This window comes from Megalobrama amblycephala, linkage group LG22 (genome assembly GCF_018812025.1).
Source record: "Megalobrama amblycephala isolate DHTTF-2021 linkage group LG22, ASM1881202v1, whole genome shotgun sequence".
Classification (NCBI taxonomy): Eukaryota; Metazoa; Chordata; class Actinopteri; order Cypriniformes; family Xenocyprididae; genus Megalobrama; species Megalobrama amblycephala.
This window is the reverse complement of record NC_063065.1, coordinates 1,551,210-1,568,680: the sequence shown is the minus strand read 5'-3', so window position 1 is coordinate 1,568,680 and position 17,471 is coordinate 1,551,210. Positions and strand designations below refer to the sequence as shown.

At 37.1% G+C, this 17,471-nt stretch overlaps 2 protein-coding genes across 2 annotated transcripts in view; one reads left to right on the top strand and one right to left on the bottom strand.

Annotated features, from left to right (window-relative positions):
* Positions 1 to 1,589: 1,589 nt before the first annotated feature.
* On the bottom strand, positions 1,590 to 7,276 carry aoc1 (amine oxidase copper containing 1). Its single transcript, XM_048175079.1, has 5 exons — positions 7,083 to 7,276; positions 4,066 to 5,610; positions 3,635 to 3,923; positions 3,428 to 3,560; positions 1,590 to 2,052 (listed from the first exon to the last, which is right to left on the bottom strand). Exons 2-5 carry the CDS (start codon positions 5,600 to 5,602, stop codon positions 1,783 to 1,785), a joined length of 2,229 nt encoding a protein of 742 aa, XP_048031036.1. The 5' UTR covers positions 5,603 to 5,610; positions 7,083 to 7,276; the 3' UTR covers positions 1,590 to 1,782.
* Positions 7,277 to 12,656: 5,380 nt separating this feature from the next.
* The window catches only part of sspo (SCO-spondin), a 92,129-nt gene continuing 87,314 nt past the window's right edge, over positions 12,657 to 17,471 (top strand). The window contains 5 exon segments of the mRNA XM_048175527.1: positions 12,657 to 12,709; positions 12,799 to 13,032; positions 13,890 to 13,972; positions 14,101 to 14,271; positions 15,234 to 15,442. Of these exon segments, the coding sequence (XP_048031484.1) occupies positions 12,657 to 12,709; positions 12,799 to 13,032; positions 13,890 to 13,972; positions 14,101 to 14,271; positions 15,234 to 15,442 (750 nt within the window).

Genomic DNA, 17,471 nt, shown 5'->3' with positions numbered 1-17,471 from the left:
TGGTATCAGACATCACAGTCATTAAAAATATAGAAAATAGCACAAAAATTGTGAAAATAAAGTGGTATTTAGGGTTACAAAAAGCGGTTACCATAGTAAACAGGCCTACACAATACTAGCATGAATTAAAATGGATGCAGATCCTGATGAATAGAATGAAAATCATACCTGTATGTAAATCATTCCCAGGGTACACATGACGTACCAGTTACGTGATTTACTTTTCATGACTTAAAAATTTATAACATAACGGCGACGCTCCGTGCTCGTAATTTTATTTGCTCATGTAGTCACGTGATATAAAACGCGCACATCCACATTTGCGCGCGCAATTGAAGAGTGCGACGTCTGACAAGGATGGGAAAGTTCATTTTTCTGAGGTGAGAGACTTTTTTATTTTATTTTATTTTTATTTTATGAAAATAACGTTAGAGACAGAGTACTAACAATAATGACTCAATGACATATAGCCTGAACAAAATTTAATCTGACAGCGGCTGATAAATCAGGAAAATGCGTTTTTCTCAGCGAACTTTACTTAAACTGCAGTGTTCACGTCATTCAAAATAAAAGTCTCGCTTCAGAAGTTTTCCTTTTAGACTGTAATAAAATTCTAGAGAAAATCTAAAGATAATGTGTAGACATTTTGGTGTTGGATTTATGTTGGTTAGTTATAGATCATTGCAAAATTACACATTGTATACTGCAAATACACACAATTCTTTTTGTAATATATATATATATATATATATATATATATATATATATATTCATTTTATTAATATTTTTACCTCTTTCAAAAGCAAAAAGTTCCCATGCTGGCTGGTTTTGCAAATAAAAATAACAAATAATTATAATCAGTCTTATTGTATTGTAAGACTTTGATCATGTGTATCAAATAAGCTCTTTCTCTTTCAGCCATCTCTTTGTAGGTTTCCATGGGAGACCCTGCAGGTGAATTATGGACTGTTTGCTGAGAGATTCCAGAATGGAGCTGTTTGCATAAGGAGCCAGTTTCCCGCTCATGCTCAGCCCATATAGGACTGCTGGATCCATGAGCTCACGGATGCGGCATCCTGAATCCTGGATGTTCTCTGCTGATAAGCCCCGTCCATGGATACATCCTCTCACTTACGGATTTCAAGGGTACTCACTTCATCTCACAATGTGGTTACCATGACAACCAGTATAAACACCCAGTGCATGAAATGATTGCACAAAAACACTTCAACAGGTGTATCTCACGAAATCTTGTGAAGCGTCATGAAACATTATTGAACCTTGAAATAAAGAAAATGTTTATTACCGTCACCATGTTTAATACAAAAATTAGTAAGGTCCTAAATTATCTAAATTTAGAATTTACAATTATAACTGATACCTGAAAATGATCAAGACAAAAATGAAGCCTATTTTTTAAGATTTTTTGCATTGTGATATTTATAAATATCAGTATTAAATTTATGCAAAATATAATTTAGTATTTTTTCTTTTTATTATGAATTGAAATATATGTGAGGTTTATATTTACAAAAAGATACAAGCCATTCTGAATTGTGAAAATATTTAATGTCAGATTTAAGATACAGTTTTTAAAGTAAGTTTTACATTTTAAGAATTTGAGTTTCATTTGTTCAGATGCAATGTAAAAAGTGTGCTCTGTTTTTGTGGTTGTAAATATTTGACATCAATAGCATTTAAAGTCATAAATTCTGAGCTTTTTCTACATTTTATATACAGCACAAAAACACCAACACGACACGAAAAAAGCTCAGTCTCTATCTAGACACCAGCGTAAGTACCATTATAGAAGAAAGGCTTGTCTGAGACACAGTGACCTACGACCTCTGGAGTCCATCTCTGAACCTTCGGCTGGCCCTTTTCATCTGGTCGCACTATGACCGTGCTGCGGGACGCAAGCGAGGGGTCCTCGTCAAAAAAGTTGAAGGGACGCAGGAAGAATCCCACCGCATTTCCTGGAGTCGCCGTGTTGGGAATGTCTTCAGAATGAGGAATGTGTAAGAATCCCACCGTCACCCAGGCAACCAAATCCTGCAAAGAAATATATAATTTTAGTTTCTTGTATATCTTTATCTATTAATTTACCTATTGCCAGTCAGGATTATTATCGTCAACATAAAACTAAAACTATTAAAAACATTTTCATTATTTGGTATAAAATAAGATATCAAGCTCCAAAACAGCTTGTTTTGATATTGAGTGACCTGTGATGTCACACGGGCATATCCATTTGCATATGCCTGCCTCTAGAGCAAGACATTCGACCAATAGTTATACATCATCGCACCATAGGCCTCGCCCACTGGCGTTCAGTCGCTTAACGGTTGACATTTGCATACACTGGATGTGATTGTCATCAAAAGCAAAAAGAAGCCATTATAATCTCTGACGCTGTCTACACTGATACACTGTAAAGATGTGTGTTCAGTTTCTGACATCTGCCGACAACAGGACAAATGGAAGAGTGAAAGAATGCTTGCTTTGATGTGTCCAGTTTAAACAGCTCTTTTGCGTCTCTGTACAGAATTCCGAAGGATCCCGGCATCGGGAACAAGTGGATGGTTTATTTTCATGGCGTCCCTGGTCACGTCGGAGGATTATATGTTTGTTCGGAGCATTTTATTTGGTCAGTAAGGCAAAGTGTAATGGAGAGTTTGCAAAGAAAGTTATGCAAAAAAACTTTTTTAACATTATAAGTGAACCTCAAGGAACATATTAAAATAATAATAATAATAATAATAATAATAATCCATGTCATAACCCCTTTAAATTTCATTTTATTTTAGTTAGTTTCCAAGGCAACATTTCAAATTTTAATTTTAATTTGAAGAACTAAAATAAGTCAAATTGGAAAAAAAAAAAAATATATATATATATATATATATATATATATAGAAAAAAAAAACTAATACAAAATAACTTAATTACTAAAACTTTAACTACAATTAAAATGGAAAATATATTAATATAATATTAGTAAATTATTAATATTTTTAATAAAAATTATAGTAGTATATTGATACTAAAATAACACCAGTGATATCAGTGAGCCGTTTGATATTTATTGACACTGAATTCAGTAGAATACTTATATTTGTTTTTTGCAGGTCTGATGACATTACTTCCTTTCCTACTGCCAGAGGGTTCATCTGATTAAATATCTGATATTCTGGCAGATCTTAACGCTGTAAAGCAAATTGTTAATATTTACTATTTAAATAGATGCAATTCAAATATTTTTATAGTTGGAACTAGTTTTTTTGTCATCACACTTTATTTACTCTGACTATTTATTTATGCTGACTATGTTGTATTTGTGTCTACTTTTTAGTGCACATTGAAGACCTCTTTGAGCTGCACAAGGTCCATTTGGAATTGGAGGTCAAGTAATTCTACAAGTCTGTACCTGATTAACAATGTTTTCATTGTTGCGAATGAATTCCTCGAAGGAAACAACAGGCTCCCAAGGGTCATTCTGAGTATAGATGCTACTGCTGGTGACCTCACTGTCCTTGTGTCTGGTTACAGCCAACTGGTATCTGCAATCAACAAAATCATGAAGATATGCTCAACTAGTCACTAGAGAATGCAAAATAGACAAACGTTTGCCCACCTTGACCACGTAATACCATTTTCCTCCCTCCAGCCCCGGGGCAAAACACTGTTAGCATGTGAGTTATACTGGATTCGATAGCCCTTCTTATGCCCCCACTTGTTTTTTTGATTGGGATTGTAGAAGTGCAGGTATTTGGGAAACTTCTTGCCAAAGCGGAAGGCAGCACTGCGTTCAGTTTCATGCTGCGTCCTATGCAGCTTTGATTGCACAATGGAATGTCCCGGGCTCCAGGGATTAGTAAAATTAACATATTTCAGACCAATGGATTCAAAGCTGTTGTCCCTCCCTGTTCAAAAGAGACAGAGCAGAAATGGTCTTTATTAAGTGAAACACGTTATGCAATCGACTCCAATTCACCACCTATTGTGTTGTAATTTGCTCACAAAACAGATTATCTGTGTTCAGATTATACTCTGATAACAACTCACCTGCAATGTCAAGATCCACTTTGTAGTGAATTAGATGGGTGTGCAGGTTGCCAAGTACATAGTTGTAAACCCTGGTTCCATAGTTCAGTCCGTTTTCCGTGAAGAACGTTGCATGGATGTACCCAGTCGCACTCACTCTAGACTCCATTACGCCATTCTGGTAGAAGACAAAGTCCCAGATGTAGTCATAGTTGTACACAGTCGATGTGGTTCTGATCACCAGAACATGGTTTTCCAGGCCTCCGTAGAAATTAAACCCTCCTTGGAAGTTGCTATTGAAGTGTCTCCTCAGAGGTAGCGCTGTGGTCATTTCAAAGATGCAGAGAGCGTTTCTGTAACGCACAGGTTTGTCTGTATCATAGTAATGGTAAAGGTCTACAAAATGAGCAATTTCTGGACAGTCGATCCCAGGTGCCAATTCATAATCCGAGGTGCCCATCGCCCAACCGGCATCAATGTATTTGGTCTGCATGGCGGCCGGAGTATCTCCAGAGTAGAAGGCAATGGCTTCCTGCAGGCTGATTTCATAAGCAATTCTCTCCCCGTTGAAGCGAAGATCAAAGATCTGCAACCCAGCCGAAGAGCGAACCCGATAGGCAAAGGACCATCCAGCATATTCCACAAAGTTTTCCTCCACCTGGAATCTGCGGCCTTGAGGTTCGACAAGCTTTGCTCCATGGATGTCTGTCCGTGTGTTCATGTGTCCACGGGGGATGTAAGTGGAGAAAAGATCCTCATCGTCATGCTTCGGCAGCTCGAGTTTAGTGATTGTCCCTTTCTCGTACTTCTCTACAAGTTCTTCCACACTATCAAAATACTGTCCGTTATACCACACCTTCTCCACCGTCCACTTTTCATGATCCAGGTTTTGGTGGTTAATAAGGACCTCGAAGCCCACAGGGTGGATGAAGTAGCCCTCCACAAACTTCTGCAACATGATCCATGTCCGCCTCTCTCCTGGCCCTAAACCACGAGGCGCAATGTCCGAGAAGGTCAAGCAGCGATCAGTGCAGTTGCCGTAAGTAAACCCGGTGCTCTCCTGCAGAATCTTGTTTGCTTTAGCTGCTACTTTATCCAAAACCCCATTCAGGTGCTCATACTCCACAGAGGAGATTGGCCTCGACTCGAAGCGGATGGGCCGGTCACCCTTGAACGTCTTCAACTGGTAGGACTTCGGGTAAGGCAGGGGTCCGACGACAAACTCCGTTACGTTCGGCTCCATCTGGTTCCCGAACTGCACCACAACACGTGCCTGCCGTGAAGGTTTCGCCTGTCCTCTGTCCAGCGCACGGAGCGCCTCATGTTTTCGGGGAACATGCAACTCCATAAGGAGGATGCTGTTCTTCTTGAGGGACTTGTTTCGCGCCGAGGTGAGGCCCAGCTCGCTGCAGGAGTAGAGGTAGTCTCTCACAGCGTTCATCTCTCGGGGACTGAGATCGGCAAACATCAGAGCTCCATGTTGAGCCCATTCCCGAGTTCTTGATGACGCGGAGGACGTTGCTAGAGAAGCCAGAAGCAGAATCCAGGAGAACCACATCTTGGCCCCTGCAAAATGAACAAGCAACTCTTAGAATATCTCATATTTCTTTAGTTTTCAGGTAAGATCTTTGTTTATACTCATTTAAACAAACGTGTGTGCTAGTGTCTCCATTAACCTTAAACAGCTACACCAGCTACGCTAGTTCATCAGCGATTGTTTTTTAATGGTGATCTTGTCCACCTTGCTTTATCTTTTGGTCTATCTATATATCTATCGATCTATTGATCTATCTATCATATATATCTATCATTCCATCTATCTTTCTATCTATCGTTTTATGAGTCAATCGATCTATTGTTTAATTGTTTAATTGTTCTGTTGATCTATTGCTCTGTTGATCTTTCGGTCTATCTATCTATCTATCTATATATATATATATATATATATATATATATATATCTATATATATATATATATATATCATTCTATCGTTCTATCATTCTATCTATCTATCTATCATTCTATTGTTCTATTGTTCTATCTATCTCTATCTATCGATTGATCAATTGATCTATCTATCTATCATCTATATCATTCCATCTATCTTTCTATCTATAATTCTATCAGTCTATCAGTCTAACGATCTATCATTTAATCGTTATGTTGGTCTATTGCTATGTTGATCTTTCGGTCTATCCATAAATTGATCAATCTATCTATCTATCTATCTATCTATCTATCTATCTATCTATCTATCTATCTATCTATCTATCATTCTATTGTTCTGTCTATTCTATTATTCTATCGTTCTGTCTGTCTATTGCTCTATTGATCTTTCTATCTATATCTATCTATCGTTCGTTCTATAGTTCGATCTATCGTTCAGTCTATCGTTCTATCTATTGTTCTATCATTCTGTCTGTCTATTGCCCTATTGATCTTTCGGCCTGTCTTTTATTCTATCTATCTATCTATCTATCTTGAACTTCAAACTATTTTGAAGTTCAAAATAGATAAGTTTGTATTTAAATCATTTTTCCCTTGAATCGGTATGTCCTTTGTACAGACAATCTGAGCCAAATTATAGTAATAAAGATACAAGAGTGGCATGAGCCAACACTTCTCTCTTCCTCTCAGTTTCTTGCTTGGACGCTTAGAGGAATCGTCCTAGGACTAAGGACTAAGATGAGAACAAAGATGAGAAACACTTAAACAGCAAGCTCTATTTAACTACCCCACTCCAACTGAAATGTGCAGTTTTTAAGCTGATATTGTTTTTCTGCCACCCAAAAGCTGTAACATTTTTCATAGTCTTCTTTTTCTTGTCAGTTTGTTCCTTTTTTGGTTCCATCTAGTCACAATCTGTTTCTAACCTTTTCTCCAGCAGTGTCGATTCAATTGCACCATTATGCAACCATCCATTGCATAAAGGTCCAGTGACTCACCTTGTCATCATTTGTCTTTTATAAAGGAGTGACAAATGCTAACAGCACATATTTAAAAAATAAATAAATAACAAATCAATGAACAAGCTTACCTTCAGTGACTGTTTCCGAGTTTGCAAGCTTGATAAATTCCCAGAAAGTGTGGCTGCTACAGCTGCAATGTGTTTTTTGGATCAGCCAGTGATTGCAGCCCACTTCTGAGTCGTACTGCTCTGATGTTTCTGCTTTTATCAACCACCCACTGCTCTTGAATGGAAGGTGATTGGCCCACAGAAGGTCATAAAACTTCAGAAGAACAAAAGCAAGAGATGATTGATGGGCTTGCTTGTATTATCAGCGCACATTTCTGTCACAGTGAACTGTTTCAATGTACAATTGAGAATTAGAGCTGCTTGCTCACAGATCTTTGCACTGTTCATATGTAAACATTTTGCTCAATTTTCAGATAACACAAAGGAAAATTAGAAGGTTTGTACATTTGTACCTCACCTTTTCCTGGGCTCTTTTACCTCAGCTTTCCCTTAATTCTATCAATATTTTTATAGATCAATGCAACTTTAGTAATAGTTCAAGTTCAAGTTCAAGTTCGGTTTATTTCTAGAGCACAATTAAAAACGGCCACAGTCCAAAGTGCTGTACAACAATAAGAAAAGAATATACATATACCTTTGGGCACACATATTGAAACAGGCAAACAGAAATTGAGGAAAAGGACATATGGTGAACTATATCTTGGGAATCAGAAATAAAATTTCCAATGGAATATACAGTTTTTCCATACTTTATGCAATTTATGGAATGCACAATGTAAATAGAACAACAATGAATTATACAGAATTATGTACAATTTAATATATATTGTAATTTACATGTACTATACCGTAATGCATGGTACTGTAAAACCATTTTAGCAACGTCTCTAATTCAAATGTGGTAAATAGATTACTAGCAGCAAAAAATGAGTGCTTGTTTATGTTTTCTATACACTGTTATATTGCATGTTATTGCTTGATATTGTATGTTTTCTAGAGTTCAGGCACAATGTTCACATTTTCAGGTAAGACGGTTAAAAACAAAATGTGGATTAAATTCAGTGGATATCTCTCAGTCATACTGTTGATGAAGTCAAACAGGATATATTCAAAGGTTAAAAATACACCAGTATTAATGGCAAATCTTTATAGCTGTGGCGTGGAAGTGAATTTTGAAGAATAACAGAAAAAGGAATGAAAATAAAAGCCCATATGTAGAAACTTTAAAATGCAGTTCACATATGTTATATCCATACAACTCATTTGCACTTTTTTACAACCGGGAGAAACAAAGTTCTGACAGCTGAAGTGAATTACATTGTGAGCAGTGGGACTGGGAATTGGAAAGACCGCACCATAATGACTGTGAGTTTCACACCAGTCAAAACCATCTCACATTAAATAGGCCATCAGCTACCCATCTTATGGTTAATTATTAGCTTGTGTCTTTCATAATGCTGGCCTGCACAGAATTTAATGACAAACCCTTAAATCCCCATCTAAAAGCAGTAATCTATGTGTGCAATATTTGTGTCTGGCTGAGTTTTCATTCATCACTTGTTTGAGACCGTTTCTGTCTTTGTTTTATTCTAGAAAAAATAATTATAATCAGGCCTGCATCTTTGTGATGCTGATGTTTAGACAAGTGTTATAAATAAACGCTCAAATAGCCTTGTGGCAAGGAGGGTGGGGCCGAGAGCCGCGGGAACGGAGCAAGTGCTAATGAGCAGCATTACCAGGCCTGAGACATTTATGTTAGTGTTTTTTATGTTTATAAGCAGCAGTCGTCTGTTAGGGGCTGCTGCTTCACTTTCGTCTTGTTTATTTTTAGAATATAGTTTGTTTAATGTTCACCGGTTCCCACCTCCTCCTTCCCTGAACTTTAAACTTTGTTACAGGCCTATTGATAAAAAGCCCAAAAGAAATGCCAGCAAGACAAATAAACCTTGAATAATGCTATTCAAGTGTCTATGAACATGTTTATTTAACTCTGATTTATTGCTAATTATTTGAAAATTATTGTTTTTTTACCAAACATAATGATTACAGCATAAGAACTTCAAGAAACACACTATTCTTTTGTTTCCACATTAATGCAGAGGCTTGTAAATGTAACAATACATAAATCAAATGAAATGTTTGTTTTGGAAACTTATTAAATATTACAAATGACTCGTTTGTTGTAAATTCCTTCCATGAAAAGATTCCACCATTTGCAGTAATGCCTGCTTTGATTTTTTTTTTTTTTTAAATACTTTCTACAATATAATTTAATGGTGTATATTTATTCTTAAATATTTGACCATTTTCTTCTCATTTTCAGATGGAGACACTTCATGCCTAAATCACCAGGAGCATCTCAGTCTCCTCTTCACTGCTGCAAATCAAACTGGTGTTTAACATGTACTTTTCAGTGTTTATTTCTAGAGCTTGTGATGTTCTTGTCCTCAAGTTGTTATGCATCTAGGCCATCTGCTTCACTTTATTCGGTCTAAAACATAGTGAAATGCTTACCAAGCATTTTGTGTTTTTTAATCGATTTAGTTTACCTGGTCACTATATGGGGTCGCTCAAACAAGTAGTTCAGTGCTTCAAAAGCTTCACAGAACCACATTGTTTACACTTGTCAGGAAGTCAAACGTACTTAGTGGCTCTGCATGTTAAACTGAGATTGGTGTTTTAACATCTTCCTTTCTGAGATCAGAGGTCACTTGTTCAAACATAATATTGCACACTGAAAAAACATTGGTAGTGGATTTCCTTAGAAAAAAATTAACCCAGAAATTGCTAGTAAACTTTAATTAATAATTTACAAATAAAAAACAAGTAACCCATTGAATTAAACAGAAATACTGTATATACACACACACATATTTAAGAGTGTAGAGCTTCTCATATCCCGCTAAATATAAAAATATTTCACTAATTACTTTGACTTTCCTCTGTGGAATACAAAAGAAGATGTTTTGTGTCTTTTTGATTTTGTTGTTTTGGACCTTCTTCTTTTGTGTTCACCAGAATAAAGTAAGTCATACAGGTTTGGACGTCAGTGAGTAAATAATGACAGAATTTTCATTTTTGGCTGAACTTTCCCTTTAAGTGGCAATATGACAAACAAGCTTCCATAACCGATAAGGAAGTTTATTCATTTTATAGTTCATCAAAACTCCTTTTCTCTTCCCAACCAAAATGAATAAGGCTAACTAAACTCATGCAAGCTTGCTTTCTGCAGTAATGTGATGCATGTGCATGACACCTCCGATGGGAACTCTTTTAAACATTTGTGAGAGTAAACAAAGTGAATTTGAATATAGCGTATTTGTTCTGCACACATTAACAGTAGAACAAACTTCAGAATTAATGTGGTGGTGTGGCATCGATTTAATTAAGTAAGTATATAGTCTGTTTGCTCTGAGTGTTTCAATATCAAGTGCTCACTTTGCTCATGTGATCAGCTGATCCGGTGTTTTCAATCCATCTCTGCATGTGCTGTGGACTCTGTGAGTCTTGCAGTTGGGGACATAGCGGCCACTAGTTGGGCATTATTTTGACATTTGCATAGTTTCCGACATTTTTGTGTGAAAATTACAGCATTTCACTAGATTTGTAATAAGCATTTATAGATCTTTCACAGAAACGTTAGTTAACTATCTAAATAAAAGCTCAAGGGTTTATCCCTTTACTTACAAGTGTAGAAATTAGGACAAAACTATTGTATTTTCCATGTAACATTAAATAATATGCTTATGAAACATTCATTTATTCTGCAGTGCATTTGTTTTACAATATATGGCTATTACTGTCATAGGAGGAATAATTATAATAGCAATTGTTGGGGTTCAAGCGCTTTAAGGCCTTTAAGTACATGCGTATGTTTTATTAACAAGCATGTAACCACTTGGATCATAGATGGAAAAGACCATTTACACCCAATACAGCCAATTTAGTTACTATGCCACACACTTGAAACCCTAATAATAATCCTAACAATAAAATAGTCTCATAAAATCCTATGGGAAACACTGTTCACTTTATGTACATGTCTCATCCAGTGTTGTGCCATTAAATACATAATTCTCTACTCTTCAGTTTCTGAGTTTTGGCTAGTCAATTTAAAACAATATCTGCTTTAATGTATCTCTTTTCATAGATCGCGATTTGATTGATCACTATTAGTTTTAGTAGATTAAAGATTTAGTAGATAGGGTGCCACCACAACATTAAAAAAATCCTGGAGGCTCCGCTGTCCTAAAGAGACACGTGTGGTGAAGAGAAGAGGAAATCTTCTCAGACCGCAGGAAATGTTGGATGGTGGCAGCTGTGTTTGTGTCTGGAAACCCCCAAGATCTCTTTCTGGAAGCTCTGGGCCAGAGATGTTGGTTGCGTTTACATGCCCCCTGGTCCTCACCTATTGACTTACTTTATTAAATAAACGCCCCTGAAATCCTTCCACCAAAGTGAGTCTTTATAGGATTAGACTTGCACAAACAGCCCTCTGTCAGGGGGATCTACACTAAACATCACTACCCCCTTTCTTCAGCTGGGACGGAGGACCACTGAACATTGGCGTCACCAAATGATGAACTAATGGATGCATCTACAGCTGTGACCTCCGGACTTTCCACCAATGACACTCTTTCCACATGCTGCCATGGGCCCGTCCGCCCCTCACCATTTAAAAGCTACCAACCAACACATAACCCGAGAAGAGAACTGCTCTACACCTGTGGAAGAGAGCGAACACTGAGACATATCTACTACTTGATGGATTTGGAATATATTGGAAATAAGGACAAAGGAATTGATTTGTGAAGAAATCAGACTCTCTTGTGCTCAAGAGCGCCTGATAAACTCTGAAGACTGAGGTAAAAATGCACTTCACTCATGGTTATATAACTAATTATGATATTTCATAACTGTACTCCTGCATCATTATCTTTTTAAAAGCATGTGTGACATTTCGTAAGATTTTGTGTTAAATGTAGAAAGTGATTTCAGTGTCTTCCATGTTCAGCAATAATATCCCAGCTAACAGGGAACGTTCTCACAACGTTCTTCCAGTAACCTTAATATAACATTTGTTAAAAGTTAACCAGTCTTTAATAATGTTCTCAAAAACAATATTTATACATCATTCATGGAATGTTTTTTCCTGAAATGTTTAATTTGGATGTTCATCTAGCATTTTTTAAATGTTGCAACTTGTTTCGGAATGTTCAAAAGTAACATTCCCATAATGTTTGCAAAATGGAATGTTCCCTTAATGTTTGCATAACCAAGAAAAAACATTTTTTAAAACATTTTTAAAACATTGACATTTTGAAGGCTAAGAAATAACGGTTTTGTAACTTAATGGGAACGTGGACAAAAATGTGGACAAACAAGCCTTGAAATCTCTAAAACAATTATGGAACGATGTCATTACACAAATGAAATACCTTTTATATTTGAACTGTATGTGTATGCATAATACACAGACACACTTATAATCATCTTTTAAACTAATGTCAAGCTTTTAAGCATGCCAAGATAATGGGAAACAAACTGATTGTTACTATTATAAGTGAAGTTTATTGTTCAGGATGAAATAATTACTCTTGTCTTCAATTGGAATTTCTAGGCTTCAGAGACACAATGAAGGTTCTCCTTGTGTCTCTACTGGGGCTTAATCTGGTTGTGGTCATGGGGTGAGATATTTTACTCAAGTTTTATTACACTTAGGGTTAGTGATTTAAACAAAGACATAGTGTAAAAATCCAGCTTTGTCACTGATTAGCTTTTCTTCGAACCTTGACTCCAGACTCTGGTGTGAACACACGGTGGAGGAGAGGGTGGAGAGGATGGTCTCCCCCCGCATGCAGCGAGAGGTGGAATGTTCCGCGGTGTATCAGTACAACACACAGGGCTGGAGGCTGGACGTGGATCGAATGCGGCACGAACACGGAGGGGACGACGGCATCGCACTTTATTACAAGGGACAGGGGCCTAAAGCGTCCTGTTACATATTCAAGTGAGGGAATACATCAGTATCCCAGCTATTCTGTCAGATCAGACACATTCCCTTATTTATATTTCAGAGTGTGAAATTGTTAAAATAAGAGTGTTAAATGAACACAAGCAGTGTTAAAGTTAATGAGATAATTAAGTGATTAATTGAGTGATGATTGACCATTATTGAATACACCTGATGTTAACAAGCAGAATCACTGAAGGAGAAAATCATAATTTTAAGTCACCATTATGGCGGTCAGTGTTTGCTTTAGTTGGGCTCCTAAACTTTACATTTTTAACATTAGTCAGTTGTTTTTTTTACTTGATGTTAAACTGGCTTCTCCTGATGTAACCCAATGGTTCCCAACCAGGAGGGTGAAATAAATTATTTTAAAATAAGACAAAACAAGCTAAAACAACTAAAAATCAAGCTGAAAGTGAAATCATATTTCTTATTTTAATTTGTTCCGTCAACAATCATTGTTATTTAAGTCTTGGAAAAACCTGAAAAATATGTATTTATATGCATATTTATATGCAAAATGTATATGTATGGAAAATATGATTTCTCAATTCATGGCCCCTTTAATTTATTAAATATTTTGTTGGATGAATCACACAGTCTATCAAAAACATGCCTGGGTCAAAATCAAAAGGATTTTTTTCATAGGATATTTTAATAGTTTTTTTGCCTCAAAATTCTAATTGTAATTAAGCAAAATTAAGTAAAGAATGTTAAAAAAAAATAATTGGTGTAAAATTACTTACAGTAATATTTACATTACAATGTGTAGTTAAATTGAGAAAAATTAACCACATGTTTTTACTAAAGTATGTTATGATGTCACATCATATGAATGTGTTTTTGTCTCTTAGACCACCAGACATTGAGACCGAAACCGTGAACCGGACGGTCAGACAATGCTGTGAAGGCTGGGGCGGCCCTCACTGCTCAGAGGGTGAGATCAGTGAGCTTTTTGCTCTGTATATTATCGGATATTGAAAATGTTGTTGAATATGTTATCATTTCTGTATGTTCTGTATGCGTTTATGGTCATATGATTGTTCTCTGTCTATCTCTGTGCAGGGGTGGGTGCCAGGGGTCAGTGTTTCTCCACCTGGACGTGTGAAGAGTTTCCCGGGGTTCATAACTCGTCCCTCATGGCGCTGGAGCAGTGCTGCAGTAACCTGTGGGGATTGAGCTGGAGAAACGCGTCCGATCAGACGTGTCTGTCATGCACCTACACGCTCCTGCCAGGTTATTAGTGTTCTTCACGTCATTTCTAAATTTAAAGTGCCCCTGTTATGCTTTTTCAGATATTACGTTTCACAATATGGCTGTTAATATAGCTGTTTGTGAGTGTAAAATGTCTGCAAAGATTCAAAGATCAAAGTGCAGATGAATGGAATTTTTGTCTCCTAAAAGAATTCTGAACTGCTGAAACGAGTCGTCAGTAATTCCAGTCTCACTTCAATGTAACAATGTAACTAATTTGCATAATGCCAGCTCATTGGCTGCCGGCGAACAGCGTCTCTTTGCCCCGCCTTCAATCACTGTAGTTGTGGATGGAAGAGTTGTTCATGTCAAGAAGACGCTGTTTTCTGCTGCCAAAGAGATTGATACCATAAATGTTTACTGTTTGTATCACTGTGAATCAAGAGCTGAGATTCAGATATGATAATGAGCGTTTGGTTTCTGACCAATCAGAGCAGAGCAGACTCATGGAAAGGCGGGGTTTAGAGAGACCGAATCTTCGATCGAAGCGTTTCAGACACTGAAGAGCTGATGCTGCAGTGGATATTATGAGAAAATTAAAGTGTTTTTGACCTTGGATAAATGTGAACCAGTTGTAGGAGACTTAAAACAACATTTGGAACATTTAAAAAACATAATAGGGCACTTTATATGCACTTTCAATTTCAATATACAATTTCAATCTCAAAATTTTAACATAAATGTAATGTGATGCATATTTCCATGCATCCAGATATCTGTAATAGTTGTAATAAATGGATTGTGTTTTAAATAAATAATAACCAGATTTCCATATTTATGCATATTTCTTAACTTTTTCATTTCTGTATGACTGACATATATGTATCACATTCCATTTATTAGTTAATGTTAAAACTGTGTATGGAAATTTTATATGCAATTCAAATACATATTTTTTTCGCCCTCATTAATTTGAGTGCATGTTTCCGTCTCTCTCCCCTCAGACGTCAGGTCTTCTCCTGTCATTCGCGGCGTCCGTGACCCGCAGGCGTCCGGCACATGTATGAGCTGGGGCGGGACGCACTACCGCACCTTTGACCGGAAGCACTTCCACTTCCAGGGCAGCTGCACGTACCTGCTGGCTTCATCCACTGACGGGACGTGGGCCGTGTATACGAGTTCAGTGTGTGACACTGCGGGACACTGTCGCAAGGTACGAGAACCTTGTTTATATTCACACAAACACCTGTTTAGAAGTCGATATGATCTCAAAATGGACCATATTTACTAGGGCTGGGTGAAAATATTGTTTTCTCAGTTTTAATCGATTCTCATTTTTATAAACCGATCATCTTTTGCTCTTTACTACTAGTTACAGCACCAAATAAACATGAATGAACATCAGAATGAATGTTGAAAGATACAATCGAAAGATCGAAATCCATATTGTATGTTTATTGTTGAATATCTAGTTTTACTCTAAAATACATCATATTCAGAGGTAAAATTGGTTGAAAAAGACATTTCATGTTGACTTTGAGACCTTCAACATGAGAATGATGCTTGTCAGAATTTTCGGCCCGAGCCCGACTGGAGCCCGTTTTTTTTTTTTTTTTTTTTTTTTTTTTTTTTTATAAATCCTCTCCATAACGCAGCCTTTGTTGCAGCCATTAAAATGTTCAGTTTTGTTTTTAATTGCAAAGTAGTTGTAATCCTTTTCATTTCTTTATTAAGTTAATTTAGAAAAATGTTTGGAGCACTTCTTTGTTTATTAAATTGAAGTTTGTTTCTCAAAGTGACGACCGCAGCGGCCGACAGTGAGTTGAGCACGTCTGATCGATTTAGACTCTCAAATCAACACTTGTTCAATAAAAGCCAAAGATATAAAACACTAATATATAGGGCTGTAACGATATGCGATATGAAATCGAAATCGCGATACGCAGGTCCACGAACCTGTATCGCGATTTGAGAAGGCAGAATCGCGACACACCCCTTCCAACTCCCAGAGTTATCCTTCCTGTCCAATCCAATGCTACCACATTTTTAAATTACTATAAGTATTAGGGGTGTAACGATTTATCGTAGATGGTGTGTCTCAATCAGCTCTCTAGTTCAGTAAGTGTTTCGGGCACACATTGAATCTTGCAAGCAGGTTTAAACGTTTCTCATGTCAGTCTCTTGCATGGTCGCGTGAGAAAAGTCGTGGCTTTCTTTCACCGCAGTGCACAGCAACAGCTGTGCTCACAGAAAAGCAAAAGACGCTTGCGATGCTTTGCTTTAAGTTCTGTGGCGCCGTTCACATATTGCGTCTTTTGCGCGTGCAAGTCAGTTATTATTTTCAAATGTAGCCGCGCGGCAGGCGCGCTCATAATGGGATCAACGCGGTCGCGACGCGCATGCAATTCTCAACTTCTCAGAATGCCGCAAGCGCACCGCAGGTCGTGTGACAAGAATCAACCGATCAGCTATGGCCTTTCCGTAACAAAACATCAAAAGCTCAGCCGAACAGCTGATCATAGCTGTACATGGTGGTTTTTATATCTTATCTCCATCAATATATCACGTAGTAAAACTAATGCAAGGGCTAGAAATCATTTATCCTTTGCAGAAACATCCTCTTGTTCCTCTGATCCTCTTGGAGAGCCCAGTTCAAGGTTGCATAGCAACGACCGACGCCACGGGAGCGCAAGCGCTTTGGAAAAAAGGAGAAGCGGTGCGGCCGCGCCTTCCACGCGTTTTTAGACGCGATATGTGAACGGCCCCTATTCATAATTCTAAGTTCATGTTAAATTTAAAAAAAAAATTTTAGTGACAGACAGCCCTATTCAACTGTTAATTTGAATACAGAAGGTTTTTATTAAAATTTTATATTTATTTATTTAATTGAAATGTGATCTTGTGTGTACAACAAGGACAATTATTGAAATTTGTTAATGTTTTTTTAAATGATCTTGTTTGAATTTCAGTTTCATTTTGTTCTCTCAAATCAACACTTGTATCGAGATACGTATAACGTATCGTGCCAAAGATATAAAACACTAATATAAACATATCACAATGTTAGTTTAAACGTTTATTAGCACTACCACAGTAAAAAGCTACTTTTTTCAAGCTGAGGCGGGCTGCTCTGCTGCTCGTAACAGCGTGCGGAAAAATAAAAAAACAAAAACAAAACTGGCTTAAAAACAAACTTACAGGTTGTCTTACCTTACACCACAGCTGTGCATCAAAATCAAAGC

Bases quoted from the DNA above. Each gene is read 5' to 3' on its own strand.
- aoc1 (XM_048175079.1), bottom strand. From the start codon at position 5,602: ATGTGGTTCTCCTGGATTCTGCTTCTGGCTTCTCTAGCAACGTCCTCC. The intron at 3,924-4,065 runs GTGAGTTGTTAT...TCTTTTGAACAG, and splicing joins AGTGGATCTTGACATTGCAG to GGAGGGACAACAGCTTTGAA. The intron at 3,561-3,634 runs GTGGGCAAACGT...TGTTGATTGCAG, and splicing joins AATGGTATTACGTGGTCAAG to ATACCAGTTGGCTGTAACCA.